This window comes from Vigna radiata, unplaced genomic scaffold, assembly GCF_000741045.1.
Source record: "Vigna radiata var. radiata cultivar VC1973A unplaced genomic scaffold, Vradiata_ver6 scaffold_7, whole genome shotgun sequence".
NCBI lineage: Eukaryota > Viridiplantae > Streptophyta > Magnoliopsida > Fabales > Fabaceae > Vigna > Vigna radiata.
Window position 1 is genome coordinate 2,785,046 of NW_014543262.1, and position 15,859 is coordinate 2,800,904.

Below are 15,859 nucleotides of genomic sequence, written 5' to 3' on the forward strand. Positions count from 1 at the left end.
ATTAATATCACTATCGTTCATTTAAAATAAATAAATCATATTTGTTTTTAAAAAATTAAAAATACCACACATTGAAGAGTGGGTTTTCTCTCTGTGAAGACGTAGAAGACATAGATAAAGATTCCTTTGGAAACACTATTTCATTCAAGTAATCAGAAATCAAATATTTATTACGTATTCAAATAATATATAATCATATTAACTATTAACTATTTAAAATAAATAATGAAATTTAAAATTATTAAATAAACCACATTCTATTCCTTAAAGTGAAGAAGACAAAAACGGAACTTTGTTCCGTTAATAACGGCCACCGGTCTTTTCCCTGATAAACCTGCCGACACATTTCAAAAGTAAAAATGTTGTAAAAAATCAGTACAATTAATTTTGACGAACATGATTTGAAATGGTTGATGTAATTCAAACATACGTTTAAATTAATAATGAGATTATTTCACAAAGAAACTTAGTTTCGCATTCTCTTTGATTACTTTTAGCAAAAGCAATTAACCAACTTATTAAAAAAATAACCACGATGGTTTTAGTTTTAAAAAAGCGAATTAATAACGAGTCACGTAATTATTAATATGAGTTAACGATGAAGACGACATAAAATTGAAAAGAACAATGATTAGAACAGAAAAAAGCAGTTGGAACATAGAAATCACAATAAGATTACATTGTCACAACCCATAAAAAAAGTACAATGAATTTGTTACATAATAAGAATAAGAATGATGATGATATCCTCTTCTCCTTCACTCCAACTCATCCAAAACAAAAAGCATTAATCACAGAAGAGTACAGCGAAGAAAACACCAAACACGACCACCTCAACTCCAGACATGTATAAGAATTGTTGGAGAATCAGAAGAGAAGAGAAAATGCAAGAACACAGAGAGAAGAAAAGACAGTGGAGAGAGTTGTTGTAGCATCAGATGAAGGACCTGGGGCAGGTGCATCGGCAGCTGAAACCCCACTTACTGCCATAACCAACATGGCAATAACCAAACTCAAGAAAACCTTCATTTTCAGTGCCTCCATTGCTCAAAGCTGTTACCTTTTCTTCTTCTTCTTCTTCTTCTTCTTTTGTTTGTTGCAAGTTATGGAGTGTCAGTTGGAAAACATCATTGGGTGCTCTTATATAGATGCGGGCAGCGAAAAAAGACGGGCAGCTGTCCACACTTTCTCGCTGGCGACAGGTTCGAGGTTGCGGGCAGCCGCACCTGCCCGGTTTGTTGGACAGAGTGTCTCCATTCGATTTCTTCCTGCGATACAGCTGTCGCCAACGGTTTGTGGGCTCGCCTTCTTTATAAAATATTAATAAAATAAAATTGCCTTTTTCTTTTTTACAAATTAAAAAATTATGCTACTTTTTTTAAAATTTCCTTTGTGGTTGTGGTTGGCCACCATTTCCCGTACAAGTTTGGGGGTAATAATGTAAATATAAGGTATCAAAACTTGAATTTAGTACATGAAATGGGTATTCATTGTATTAAGAGAATTTAAGAAAAAGATTATGTCATTTCTTTTTGTCAAATGTCAACTCGTTAATAGACTTATAATAGTTGTTTCAATAAATGTATTCTTTTTGGTGCAATCTACATGTTGAGCATAATAAATAGCTATGTTTTAATTGCTATAACTAATTTGATTGGTTTACTATTCTTTTGCATTTTGTTAGAAATAATTCTATTATTTTGCAGAAAATGTAATGTATCTCTATGAAAACACTTGGGAATAATGAAAATCATGGCAATTTAATTTTATTTTATAATACTATTGTTTTAGAATATTAAAAAGAAAGGTATTTTTTTCACAAATACAATAAATAAACTATTATTGAATTTAAAACAAATGTAGTAACAAGTCAATAAAACTGTAAAACATAAACTACATTATCTTTCTTATTATATATAAACTATTGTTAAACAATGAACTTAAACAAGTAATTAACAAACTAAGGTTAAGTAATTTATAAAGTGTGATTTGTTCACACTTTATTTGGAAAGGTAGTAATTTAATTTAATTATTTAAAATTTTGAAAGGAATATTTGGCTGTGCATGTTATGATTTGGACATTGATAATTTCGAAGTCAATATACTGATTAACTAATTCTCTCATACCATGTGTTCGTCATTATCGTAAATGTTCTTTCTAAAAAAGATTAGCTTTTTTTAAAAGAAAAAAAAAATAATTTTGTATCACTTGTAAGCATTTTAATACAGTGTTGAAGGGATGAGGTATATTTCTTCGAATCAATTTTTTTCTTAATCATGTTTGCATTTGTATTGCATAATTTTAGTGGTTTATAAATTTTTGAGAAATTAAACTCTTCAAATTATGAAGAATTGGTAATTATGAGAAAATAAATATAATGGTATTAGAAACATAATACTACAATTGTAATAAAAGAAACGTTTATCAATGTAATACAACTCAAATATAATTAATGAAAAAAAAAACTTCCTATCCAAATTTGTAACATACGTAAATGGTATAGAAAAGTTTGTATGTGTGTATGATGTTGATATATAATTTATTTAGTACTTCCTCATTTTAGAGATAAAAAGGTATAAATAAAACCACAAAATGATAAGAGAGATATTTTTATATGTGCATCAAATGGCATTGCATTTTACACCTCTAAATGAGAGTTGCATGTGTAAGAACCTCACATTCACCATTTCTCTCACTTTTGTACGAATGAATACTAATCATAATTATCTGAGTGAACCTTGTAACATGAAGATATTGTTTTGTTTTATTAGGTAATATTTTTTTTCCTTTTTCAGGTCAATTTTTTATTTTTAAATATCTCGAGTGACCTTTGTACTTATATTGTTATCTATTTTGAATAATCAAATATATATAATGATTAAACCAATCATTTTAATATAGAAATGATAAAAATTATTAAGTTTGGCAAGCCAATTCATTAGTTTGGTAGATCAATTCAACAATCCCACATTTTTAAAAACCTATAAGGAACTCGTTCATGACTTACAACTCTTGGAGAGGTACTTTGTTTGTATCTCAACACGACCTCCTCTATTATTCTACTCTCATTCCATCTTTGAAACCTAATTCTCTTCTCAACGTTCATCATTCTCTTCTCATCTCTAGAACAAAATGTGACACACTTAAACCATCGAGTCACCAATCCTTTAATTTCCCTCTAATCTCCTTTATACCAGATGCGGGATCAGCAAACATCACCATGATAAAAAGGTCGACACCAATCATTTTCCTACACTTAACATAATTAAAAAAATTGGAACGCACTCCGGACACAACACTTCACTTCGTTTAAGGTAAGTATTTTTTGTCTTTCTTGATTGCGTTCTTGATCATTAAACTAAATGAATTTGTGTTAGTAACTTATATTAATAGATGAGTCAATTACTAAAACTATTCTTAATATTGATGTCAATGACAGGATGTAATTCAAAATGAAGTTGATAAGAAGAGTGTTCAACAAAAATATATAATTGGTATTAAAAAATATGACACTTCTCATTATCACCTTGAAAAATATAATAAAAATATACATGAATATGTGAGACAAATGACAGGGGATGAATAAGAAAAATTAAAAGAAAAAAAAAAATAGATCAAATGGTTTTTTTGTGAAATATGTGCCAATTTAGTTATTCTGCATAGTTTACCATTTGAAGGGTTTAGAGTTTGAAAACTTATTTAAATCATGATGTAATATTAGTTTCTAAAAATGCGATAAAGAGTGATGTATTATCAACATATAATAACGCCTTCAATATCTTATTCTTTAACCATGTATTAGTAATTTGATGTCTAAAATATAAATAAGAAAAATAAAATATTTATGAAAGAAAAAAACAATTTCCTGTAATACTATGAATACTTTGAAGGAATTAGTAATTATTATTAACAACGGATAGAGTTTATTGTTTCACAGAACCAAATGATATATTGCTATGGATAACTCACACACTAGAGAAGAGAAGAGAAAGAGTACATATTTCTCATTTCCATATTATCCATTTCCATCTATTATAAGTGTTGGAAGTCCCACATCGATTAAAGATAAGACCAATTTATAATATAAAAGTGAGGTGCAATCCTCACCTTACAAGCCGGTTTTGTAGGGTTGAGTTAGACCTAAAACTCACTTCTAACATGGTATCAGAGCCATGGTTAAGAGCCTATCCTAGCAATATTCTCATTTCTTAGTTTGACTTAGGCCTAAAACTCACTTCTAATAATAAGAGTAAATGTTTTTATTTATTTATTTTAAGAACTTTATAAATCTTAAAAAAAAAAACTACTTGTATTTTTTTATATCTATATTTACATTGGCTTATTTGTCACAGAAGTTCTCCCAACCAATCTTCTAGGCATAAAAAAAAATGAATGATGACTTGAACTAAGAATAACATAATAATTAATAGAATTAATTAAGTTGGATGATTTTCAATTGAATTGTTATCAAATCTTTTTTATCTATTAAGTATTTAATTTTTTTAATAATTTTAAATTGATTCTTTATCGCTAAACTTTTTTTTTGTTAACTAAGTGATATAGTATTTTGTCGTCTTGCTTATTTGTCACATTGTACTAAAAAAGAAGAAGCAAAGTTGTGTAATTAATATAAAATGATATTACAGTTAATATAAAATTATCATTACTTTTTAATCTTTTCATTAAAATTAATGTATTAGATAACAAAAATGGTTTCATTAATGGTGGTGACAAAATAATGTTTTGGTTGTTATAGGTGATGATGATGTGCATGACAATCTCACTATTTAACAGATTTTTTATTTTAGTAAAACTCACTCATCATTTTATATTAAGTCTACTATCAATTTTATATTAATCACAAAACCTAAGTAAATAAAATGGTAAAAAAAAAATAATATGTACGTCATCCAATTAATGAAAAAAATTAAATAACAAAAACAAAATTAAAAAATATAAAAATTTAACTAGTTTATAGAAAGAAAAAAAAAATGAAGACTCAAATAAACTCAATTAAAAATATCAAAAAGTTAATTATTTGTCTTTAAATGAATGTTACCTATTTTGATATAAATCAACTATCTAACTTCAAATAAGTTGTTTAAGGATTTAAAAGTTATCTTCAACTTTGAATCCTCTCCTAACTATTCATTCGAGTCATTCAGAAAGTATGTGTAAAAAAATCATGGATACTAAAGTCAACTCAATAGTTCAAATATTAATGATATAGTAAATGCAGATAATATATCTTTTTACTTCAAATTTATATTGATTTTGAAATTGGTCTTTCATTAATAAAGACCTAATTACAATTGAATTGTAAGTAATTACGCGATACTTCAAGTTGGTTAGCTTTAGAATTAGTTATTTAACTACTGACCGATCAATTCACCTTCCTAATCGTCTAACTTTACTAATAACTTACTCACACAAGTTATTACAGAGTAAACATTATCGAATAGCCATACACTGTATTAACCAAAACATTAAACCCCACGCATCGAAACAAAAGTGACTTTAACAATGATGGAGAAGATAACGTGAATTCTACAGTGAGACTATTGATGGGTTGTGCTTAACTTGAAACGGTGGTTTAGTAACTATAGCCACCACAAAGTGACTTACATAGTGTTGTGTGAAATCTTTGGCCCAAACCACACCAAATTCAAACCATAATAGCGCTAACTCTTGCTTTTGTAACTTAAAATTTTTCAAAAAAAGGAGCGTTCATAACGGTATAGGTTTTGCATTTAAAAAATATGAGAATGATTTTGATTTTGATTCTTGAATTGATGACCTAACATGGGATGGTGGGACCTGGAGCTATCTTCCACTGAAATTGTGGGAAAATGGAAAATGATTTATTAAAAAGAAAAATAAAAGAAGAAAGAAATAACGAAAGTTGAAAAGAATGGTCCCCTAACTTGCTTCCCAACTTAGCAACGTTCCAACTTTGTTTTTTGTCCATCTGTCTTCGAATCTCCTTGTTAAATCATGGAGCCACCACTACTACATTTCTCAAAATATCTACCTCTTTGCTAATGTCTTTTCTCGGAAATTTCTGAAAGTGAAATATATATGTGTCCAAACTTATCCCCAACAAAAAAATTCAATAACTAATATTCTCAATAAATTAAAATTACTTTATCGACAACTTCAATATAAGAATTCAGAAAATTTTATGAGAAAAATTTTACAAACTAATTTATGTTTAATTTCACAAGAATCATTGTTTTAGATAATAAAGAATAAAATAGTTAAAGTTTATATTTTATAACACTAAAACTTAACTCATTACTATTGTTTATTCTTCTTTCGTACATTATAATATTTTTTATTTCCTTTTTTATAAAATATGTTTATATCATGAAGAGTTTGATTTACAATAGAAAATAGTGATTATATACTTATATGCTTAGAAACTGAGATTTAATTTTTTTAATAAACATTTATCTCGATACATATTCAAAAGGCGAAATATTTATATTTGTGGAATATACTAAATATAAATATGGAATTGTAATCTAATAACATTTGAATAATGGATAAATAAAAATATGACATATTTAAGAATTACAAAAATTATATTTTAGGATTATTTAAATTGATTATTTTATACATAGGGATAACAATTATGTGAAATAGATTTAGGCTTGATTGTATTTATTTTTGTTTTCAAAATAAAAACTTAATCTTGTTTCTTTAATAACTATTGAGTATAAAATTTAAGTTTTATAATGTATAACATTCTATTTTAATAGAATGTTTCTATTAAAGCGAAATATCATCGAGATTTAGTAATTAAACCAGATGGATATATGCATTAGAGAAAATCTATTACAATTATATCTGGATATAACAAAAATACCATGAAAGATACTAAAACTACAATTTCATGAGAACTAGGATATCACATAAAATAATTCAATGATTTTTTTTAAATGCTACAAGAACTTCTAAACTAATGTCTAGATAGCTACTGCATCATCTCTCTTTTAGGATGTTCCAACCTTGTATCCTCATATGTTCATTCCATATAAATGATAGTCATAAGTGAAGAACACCAAATAAATAAAACTATACAACCAATGTGAAGGTAAGATAATAGGCAAAAAGAAAAAAAGTCATAATTATTAAAATTTATCTAATCATTGACACTAAACATACATAAAGACATACATTTTACAATCTAGAAAAATTATAAACTTGATTGTTTGGATACATATATTGATATCGGATTCACTCGAGACATATATTTGTGTTGGTCTTAAGTGTTCTGCAAAACCATTGTTAATGAGTTTCATTCTACCACAGACAAAGTTAATCTCCTTCACATATTAGGTCAAGAAAAAAAATCCTTACATTAGGACCTTGTACTATTCTTACCACATACCACATTATATTCTATATAAGTATGAATGATTATTAGAGTGTTACAATATCTTCTTACTTGACATTAATAGATACATGAAATAAAACACCACACTATGATCTTGCCTATGGAATTCTTTAAATCATAACAATTCATGTATTTACTACAACCTTTGGATTATCAGTTATATCACTCCCTTAACATTCATGAACATCAATAGCATTAACCATTATAACCTCAAAACCAACAAAACAAAATAAAAATGCGGCAAACTATGTATCAAAACATAACATAAAATTGGTGCTCAAAAGAACCTAAGGTGCACTCAATGTTGGGAAAATCTCCCTATACACACTCACAACATGACCCACACAAATAATATTACTCTTCAGTCCATTATGGGTTTGACCCACACAAATAATATTACTCTTCAATCCATGGTGGGTTCCTTTCATTAAACTTTGGGAACCTTTAAATAGGTGCAAATTGGGTCTTTGGTCAATTACAAATAATAAAAACTGACAATAAAATATCAACTTACCTACAAATAAAATCTCCTTATTCTATCATAAAATATCAACTTACCTAGATAAACCAAAATCATAATTGTCCATCCTATTTTATTTCAATCAAAATCAAACCAAATATTACTAGGCTCAAAAGTAACAAAATAATAAATCTCTAAATTTAAGTTTATCCCAACACTTAACGTTAGCATGATTGTGTTTCATTATCCCTGGAGCATCCAGCAGTCAAGATTGTTGCTCAACGTTGACGACCCCCAGAGCTCTCTGTAATGAGCACCCAACGATGTCTTCCAGCACTTAGCGTTAGTGACCATTGGAGCTTCCAAGAGTAGTGGTGCTTAGTAGAGAAATATGTCACTTAGCGGTTGGCCACAAATTAGTTCTTTGATTTATAATATAAGATTGCATTCATCAGTACGAAGTTATTGTTCAATGCCCTATTAGTAGGTTATATGAAATCAAATTTTTAATCCTTACATAATTGCTCAATTTAGCACCTCAATTCTCTTCTCGAATCCATTTTAAAACATTCTTTTAACTGTGTCAAATTGGCTAATTGTCTAAGTAGAAACTTTTAATTCTATCGTACCCATAAATTCATAACTAGTACCAAACACACTTGATTTTACAAAATTTCAAACAACCACAAATTTTGGAATATATTCAAACACCAAAAACAATGTAACACAAATGTCTCCAAAATATCCATCATACAATCATACAATTCATACCCATACAACATATTCAACATATACATACACCAAAATGATAGAAAAATCAACATGAAAGTTTCTAAAAATACCTTAGCTTACCTCACCTTGAAAAGTGCTATTAAGCTCTTGAATATTGTTCCACATTTCCTTCTCACAGATACAAAAAGACATGATCATTGGTTTGATCATAGGATTGGACTTACCAATATGCAAGGAGTCCATTTGACCGCAAATAGACCACATGCAACCTAGAAATCACAAGAAAACAAAGAAACACATGTTTGGCTTGTAAACAGAAAAAAAACATGAACTTACTATAATCATGAAGGATAGAATGGAAGAGATTGCCGTAAGAATTCCAACAACAACCTCTGTTTAGAGAACGAATAATACTTAGAGTGAAATATTAAAGAAAAAAGAGATGAAAAAGTGGAGGAGAATGACGGTTTGGAAAGAGGTTGAGTGTATGAGATTTCAGCAAATTTTGTTTTTAAAACAAGGGGTTTGACATAAAGTTGAATAATAGACAAAAAATATTCATAAAATAATTTTTAACAAAAAATATCAAAACAAGAAACATATATATTATTAATAATTTAATATCCAAAGAACACATATTTTATTTTCTCAATGTCAAACAAAAAGAAAAAAAATTAAATAAATTTCAAATAAAACATGAAATAAACTAAAAGATTTTTAATAACTTAAAATAAGAATGAGTATGCGAATAAAAATTTGATAAATATTTACATATTCATACCTATGAATATTTTCTGTTAACATCAGAACAAGTCCTTATAATATTTATCCTTCGTATTTATATGTTAACATTAAAGCGAGCTCACATATACTATAAAATATAATAAGTTTATATATATATATATATATATATATATATATATATGTATGTATATGTATTTTTATTGTCCCTATACTACTATTAATAAATACATATTTAATATGATTTTAAAAAAAAAACTTCAATAAATATCTTTAATCTTTTACATGCTTCATATAATGGATATTAATTTTTTTTTCTCTGATGGAGAATTAATATTAGTGAAGTTAATTATTTCATATTTTACGAAAGGTGACTTTTTTTTTATGTCTAATATTCCCTCATTTATTTTATAGAATGATATTATTCCTGTATTTAATATAAAACAAATTAATCCTAATATTTTCAATTCTTCCCTCTAAAAACCACTGCCAAACAAATTAATGTTTGACCTCTAAAAACAACAACAAAATATTTTTAATTATTATGCTAAGAAAAAGAATCGAGATTCTCATCAAGTTTTGAAATTCTAAACATATATAACAGTATTGTTCTCCAGAAGGCATATTAGTATATCTTCTCTATGTCTTAAATTACTTACATGAGCTATTTACAAAGAAAACATTGAACATTTTACACTACATATGACATTTAACTGAATGGCTTAAAAGGCCATTCTGTTCTTTAAATTACCAAACTCTTGAATTAAAAAGGAGTATTTTATACCATGGCATTTCGATAAAATATGTTCAGGAGAATTCTATATTCAAAATTTTATTTTAAATTAATCCTCTAGTTTTATATACACGAATATTTAGTCTTTTTAACAAAATTTTGATAAATTTATTTAATGTTTCAAACGTGTTTCATGATAACATCTAGTTATTTATTACAATGTTATTTTATAAGTATGTTTAAAAATTAGCAAAATTTAGTTAAAATAAGTAAATCCATACCTTTAAAAGTTTGAGAACTAAATTAGATCAAGGTTTGGAAAGAGAACCAATTTCAATTTTACTTAAAATTAAGATTAAAAATAATTTTAATCTTAAAAAATATATTAATAAAACATTGAGAGAAAAATTATTAATCAACAACACCTTTTTGTAGTTCAGCATATAACTCTTTCTTAACCATTAAATATAATAGAGTGTTCACCTTCTTAGTTATAGTAGGTAACAAAATTTCATTTGGAGAATAAAAAAAATCATATCTAACGAGTCAATAAACTCAAATTAAATTTAAAAACAAAACACAATCGGCTACATCAATTATTAATAAAAAAAACATATAATTTTTCACTAAAAATATCAAATCCCTAATAACTAAAACAGAAAGTAGCAAGTAATCAAACAACAACATTGACAGTTATTTAAATTAAAACAAATAAAAACTAAAGCTTAAGTGATAAATCAATCCCATAGGAAGAATTAAGGTTAGGGGTTCCTTCAAGTTTGGATTGACCATCAAAGTGCACAGTAGTCAATGGAGACAAGGTTGAGTTTGATTTGATCGCAACATTTGTAGAGGATTTACTAAGAAAAGGGGTGTTTTGTCTAATAGTAAGATTATCACCTTGTTTTCTCAAAGTTGTGTCACTTTCCATACTCATGATTTTGTTATTTGCATTCAAATCTTTCTTCCTCAATCCATCAAGAGAAGAATGATGATCAAACCTAAACCCTAGAGAAGATGAACGGTAAGAAGGCTTATGAATCATAGACTCCATTTGAATCCCAAGTGTTCTACTATAAGATCCATAAAAAGAGTTTCTAAGATAAGGATAATAGAGAAAATGAAGATGTCCAAAAGCACCAACTTCAATCCCTTGATGACCCTTTGCAAGAGCACGTTCTTGCTTGTGGGCATTTTGATGTCCGCCCAAAGCTTGTGAAGAAGAAAACTCTTTCTTACAAAAATTGCATGAAAAAGTCTTAGTTTTTGATGATTTCACTTCATTGTTGTGATCATCTCTCCTTTTGGGGTAAGTTTCCCTAGAAGATGAGCTCCCTGTCTCCATCAGATTGAAAAAATCAAACACCTTTGACTCACAAACTGGTTCATTATCGAAAATTTTAACATAATCTAACCCCACATGGGATTTTGAATCGAAAGCCTGATCTTGTTTAGATTTGTCAACCTTCTCCTTCATTGTTTTTACTTCTTCATTCTTTTGTTCTTCAACACTTGATTTGTAGAAAATATCTTGTGAGGGGACAGAGATACTAGAGCCTTCAAAAGAACATTCTTCCAAATTATGTGGTGATAATGATGATGATGATGCCATAACACTGATAGAAGGATAAAAGTTATTCACTCTTTTTAGTTTGTGGTAGTGATTGAATAATGAGGATATATCACCAAAGTAATGTATTTAAAGACTAATGTTAATACAAAATCTTCAATGAATAAGAAATGAGATCGCATAAGTTATTATTTTACCAAAATTTTTGAAGAGGTATGAACTAGTTTTGACCAATTTATGCATATATCCTAAAATGATGTTACTATCCAATGTATCTAAATACTCAAATACTTCAAGTAATTTCATAATCACTATGCGACTAGTTATAGAAATAGTTTATATGTAACTCAAATTTAAAGTCAAACAAGTAGCAAACTTGTAACTTGAAAATTACTTGTTCAAATGTAATTAGTGGGATGTTTCTCTTTTGGTCAAATCAATTTATAGAAAAAAAAATATGGAATTAATTGTGGTTCATGAATGCTCAACATTTTTTTAAATTCTTTTTTATTTCAAAGTCTAACATGGAAAATAATTAATAATTCAATTCTTATTGGAGGCAAGAACATGGTTAATAACTTGAATAATATACCATCCTTTTTAGTTCAAATTTGATCTCAAAGCAAAAAACTGGTAACTTAAAAATTACTTACTTATGACTAAATTACTTGAACATTAAAGAGGTTTATCTAGTGGAGGTAATAATGTGAAGTGATTTTGGCTTCATTAATGTTTGATATCGTTGTAACAAATTCCATAGTTTCTTAAAAATTTTAAAAATTCCAAGTTTAAAAATTTTAATATCTTTTAACCAATAGTTTATTACACAAAATAATATTATATTATAAAAAAATAATTCATCAGTAAAATAATATTTATTAACAAATTTTATTGATAGAAAAATATTAGTAAAAAATAATTTATCAACAAATTTTATCACAGATTTTAGGATTGTAATTATTGATAAATATTTTTGTCAATAATGAATTCAAGGTAAAATTCATAACTAATGTGTAACTTTTATTATCAATAGATACTTTTGTCAAAGTTTTTTCTTTAACTTTGACCATGTGGTGGTAAAATGATCCAGTAACTTCTTTGATAATTAAATTTTTGAAAATTTGTCAATTATTAAATTTTTTAATATAGTAATTGTATTTTTAAAAAATTCTTAGCAATTTTTTTGGTGTTTTTATCGATAAAATGTACATCAATTTTTTCACCAAATTTGACAAATTTGTATTAAATGAAGATGGATGAAATGAAGAAGAGAAGAAAAGAAGAAAGAGAAGGAAAAAAGGAGGATGAAGAAGATGTCGTGACAATAGTGGTATTAGGGAAATTGGTGGCATCAATGATGACAATGATGATAGCGATGGCAATGAAGGAGAAGAAGGGGGACGAGGAGGAGCCAAAGGTGGTGGGCACAAGGACAACAATGGTGGCAATAGTGACGACAACATCAATGTCGACTGATATGGCAATGGAGGAAAAGGAGAAAGATGAAAAAAAGGAAGAAGAGAAATAAAAATAAAAGAATAAAAAGAGGAAGAAAAGTAATATCAAATCATGATATTTACCAACAAATTTTATCAATAGAAAAAATTGTCAGTAATTACTAACAAATATTTACTAGATATTTTTTTACTGTCAATAAGCTATTAATAATCTTACTTTATCGACGAATTTTGGTATTTACTGAAAGATTTTGTTTGTCGATAAATTCAAGTTCTTTTATGTAGCTTTAAGGTTCTAAAATGATGAGTTCAGGCTCCATATGAAAGCATAGGGGACCTTCCTAGAAGGATTAGTAGGAGCATGATAAGAAAGGAGACCTTTAATTCATCATCTTTTTCTTTATTTAGCATTGGTTTATGTTGACTTTCTTTTGTTGACTTATGTTGTGTTGACCTAGTTGACTTTACATGAGTTGATTTGTTGACTCTTTTGTTTGCATATTGTTTTGTAGGATAAGCTTGAATAATCTTAGAGAAAGATAACGTTACTTGGAATGGAGGTTAGACTTCGACTTAAACATACACATGAGGTGCCTCTTGAGAGCCATTGAGTTGACCTTCTTTGTTAGAAGCTCAAGTGCACATGGAGAGGCTTGGTAGGAGAGCTAGGTCATGCCCCACACCAAAGGAGTCTTCTTTGATATGACCTAGTTTCTAGAACATTTTTCCTTGTGTTTGTTTTAGTGTCATTGGCCTTGTACTTTTGCAAAGAGACCTCTTTCATCACCTATAAAAAGAGGTCTCGTAGACTTCTAAAATGATTAAATATTTTTCTTGAAAATACTTATATTTAACTACTTTTGTGAGAGTTCTCTTTTGGATTTTTTTCTCTCTCTTTAATCTTATCTTGAACTTAAATCTCAAGTAGTGACAACACTAACTTATCTTGAGTTTGGTAAGTTTTGTGAAATGGTATATCATTGCCATTATCACCTCCCATGTCTAGTCTTTTATCTTTTACTTCACTTCTCATTTTAGTTCATATGTTACTTGTTCTATTAGGCCATTATGCTTCCATTTATATTTATGGTGGTAGTTTGCTTAATTGAACATATCTTCTTCTCTTAAATCTTTAGAAGTAAACTTTCGCATTTAAATAACCTCTTGATTATCAAATGTCCAGTTCCTTAGATTTTCTCCACCATTAATCTCATATATCTTAAAACTAAAATGGTTCTTCATCGTAAAATTATTTTTTTCTTTTTGAAAAAATCTATTTTATTTAGCTTAGTTAAACCACTCTCATCCATGATGTGTTCTTATATAATGACTAATATATATAATATATGATTTTGCATTCTTACCACTTTCTAATTTATAGTTTCTAATTCTAGAGACTAGTTCACTTTCTTCTTTTAACTTTAGTAAATTATTGTGATACAAAATTCCAGTTACTCTAATAAATAAATTTTAGATCCCAAAACTTATCCATCAATATTCTTATCTTTTGATTTCAATAACATTCTTGTCATATTTATTGATGTTTATATATTTCAATACACAATTTTGTAACACTGAAAAAAATGAAAAGTTACGAGGATATGAGTTTATAAAATCTTGAATAATAAATGAAATAGATTGTGATTGTGAATAATGCTTGAACTTTAATAATGTTATTTTACATTAAGTATTAACAAGAAATGAGAGTTTATGAGAAAATAAGATGAGGTATTGTGAAATTCATTTTTAACTAGATTTATAGACATACCAAAAGTGTTTTTCTTACATTATATATTTTAGAAGACATAGTCTATGTATTAACAGATTAAATGTTTTTACACTATCATTTAACCATAAATGGTTATGTTTATATAGTTATTTCAATATTTGAAATTAATTATCTATTAAAATAATGTGCAATGCATAGAAGTAGCTATCACAATGCATACTCTTTACAAAGGAGAAACAAATATCATAGACAAAAGTCCCTTATATGAATTTTAGCAATCACAAATAAAATTTATATTTTATCCTTTTTTACAAAAATTGTCCACATGATCTCAATGGATAAGCTAACCATTATAATTATCCCTTCGTATCATATTGTCAAAAAATATATTTCCTTACTTTCTTAAAAATTTGTGCCTACTTTATTGTTATGGAATCTAAATTTACATATGTATGGTAACTAAAAATCATTCAATTAAAATATATCAGTTATAAAGGAGAGAAAATTATGCATAATAAATAATGGGGTTTGTTAACACGCGTACGCCTGTTTTTTAGTTGGTACGTTTTAACAATGTGTACCAAATTATAGTAGACAAAAATACATTTATTTATCATGGATTTTAAGTTTTAAGGTCAAGGATATTTAAATAATTTTCATTCTCAAAACTAAAAAAAAAAAAAAAGAAACCCCCAAACCCTTACTCACCTCTCTCATTCCTCTCAACCTTTTCTCTTTCATCTCTCTCACTCCAACATTTTCTCTGTCATCCCTATTGCCCCAATTGAAAAAAAAATCAGAAACCCTTGCCTAACCCTTGTCCTTTTCCCTTTACAGAAAGTGTTTCTTTTTCCTTTCTCTATTGGTATGGGATACATGATGTAAGATTACAACTTAGAATTTAAAGAATTGTACTCCTAGGGAGTTCTTCTATACCTATTTCTTTAATTTTCTTATGTCCCTTTTTTATCACCAAATCAACTTCTACAACAAGATAAAAACAGTAAAATCATTTTTTTCCTTTGAGATTTGGAAAG

At 27.5% G+C, this 15,859-nt stretch overlaps 1 protein-coding gene across 1 annotated transcript; it reads right to left on the reverse strand.

The window, feature by feature from the left end:
• Positions 1-10,784: 10,784 nt before the first annotated feature.
• On the reverse strand, positions 10,785-11,678 carry LOC106753736 (zinc finger protein 3-like). Its single transcript, XM_014635588.1, has one exon. It carries the CDS (start codon positions 11,676-11,678, stop codon positions 10,785-10,787), a length of 894 nt encoding a protein of 297 aa, XP_014491074.1.
• Between the last annotated feature and the right edge of the window lie 4,181 nt (positions 11,679-15,859).

What these genes read in the sequence shown, in the direction of transcription:
- LOC106753736 (XM_014635588.1), bottom strand. Translation starts at nt 11,678, where the DNA reads ATGGCATCATCATCATCATTATCACCACATAATTTGGAAGAATGTTCT.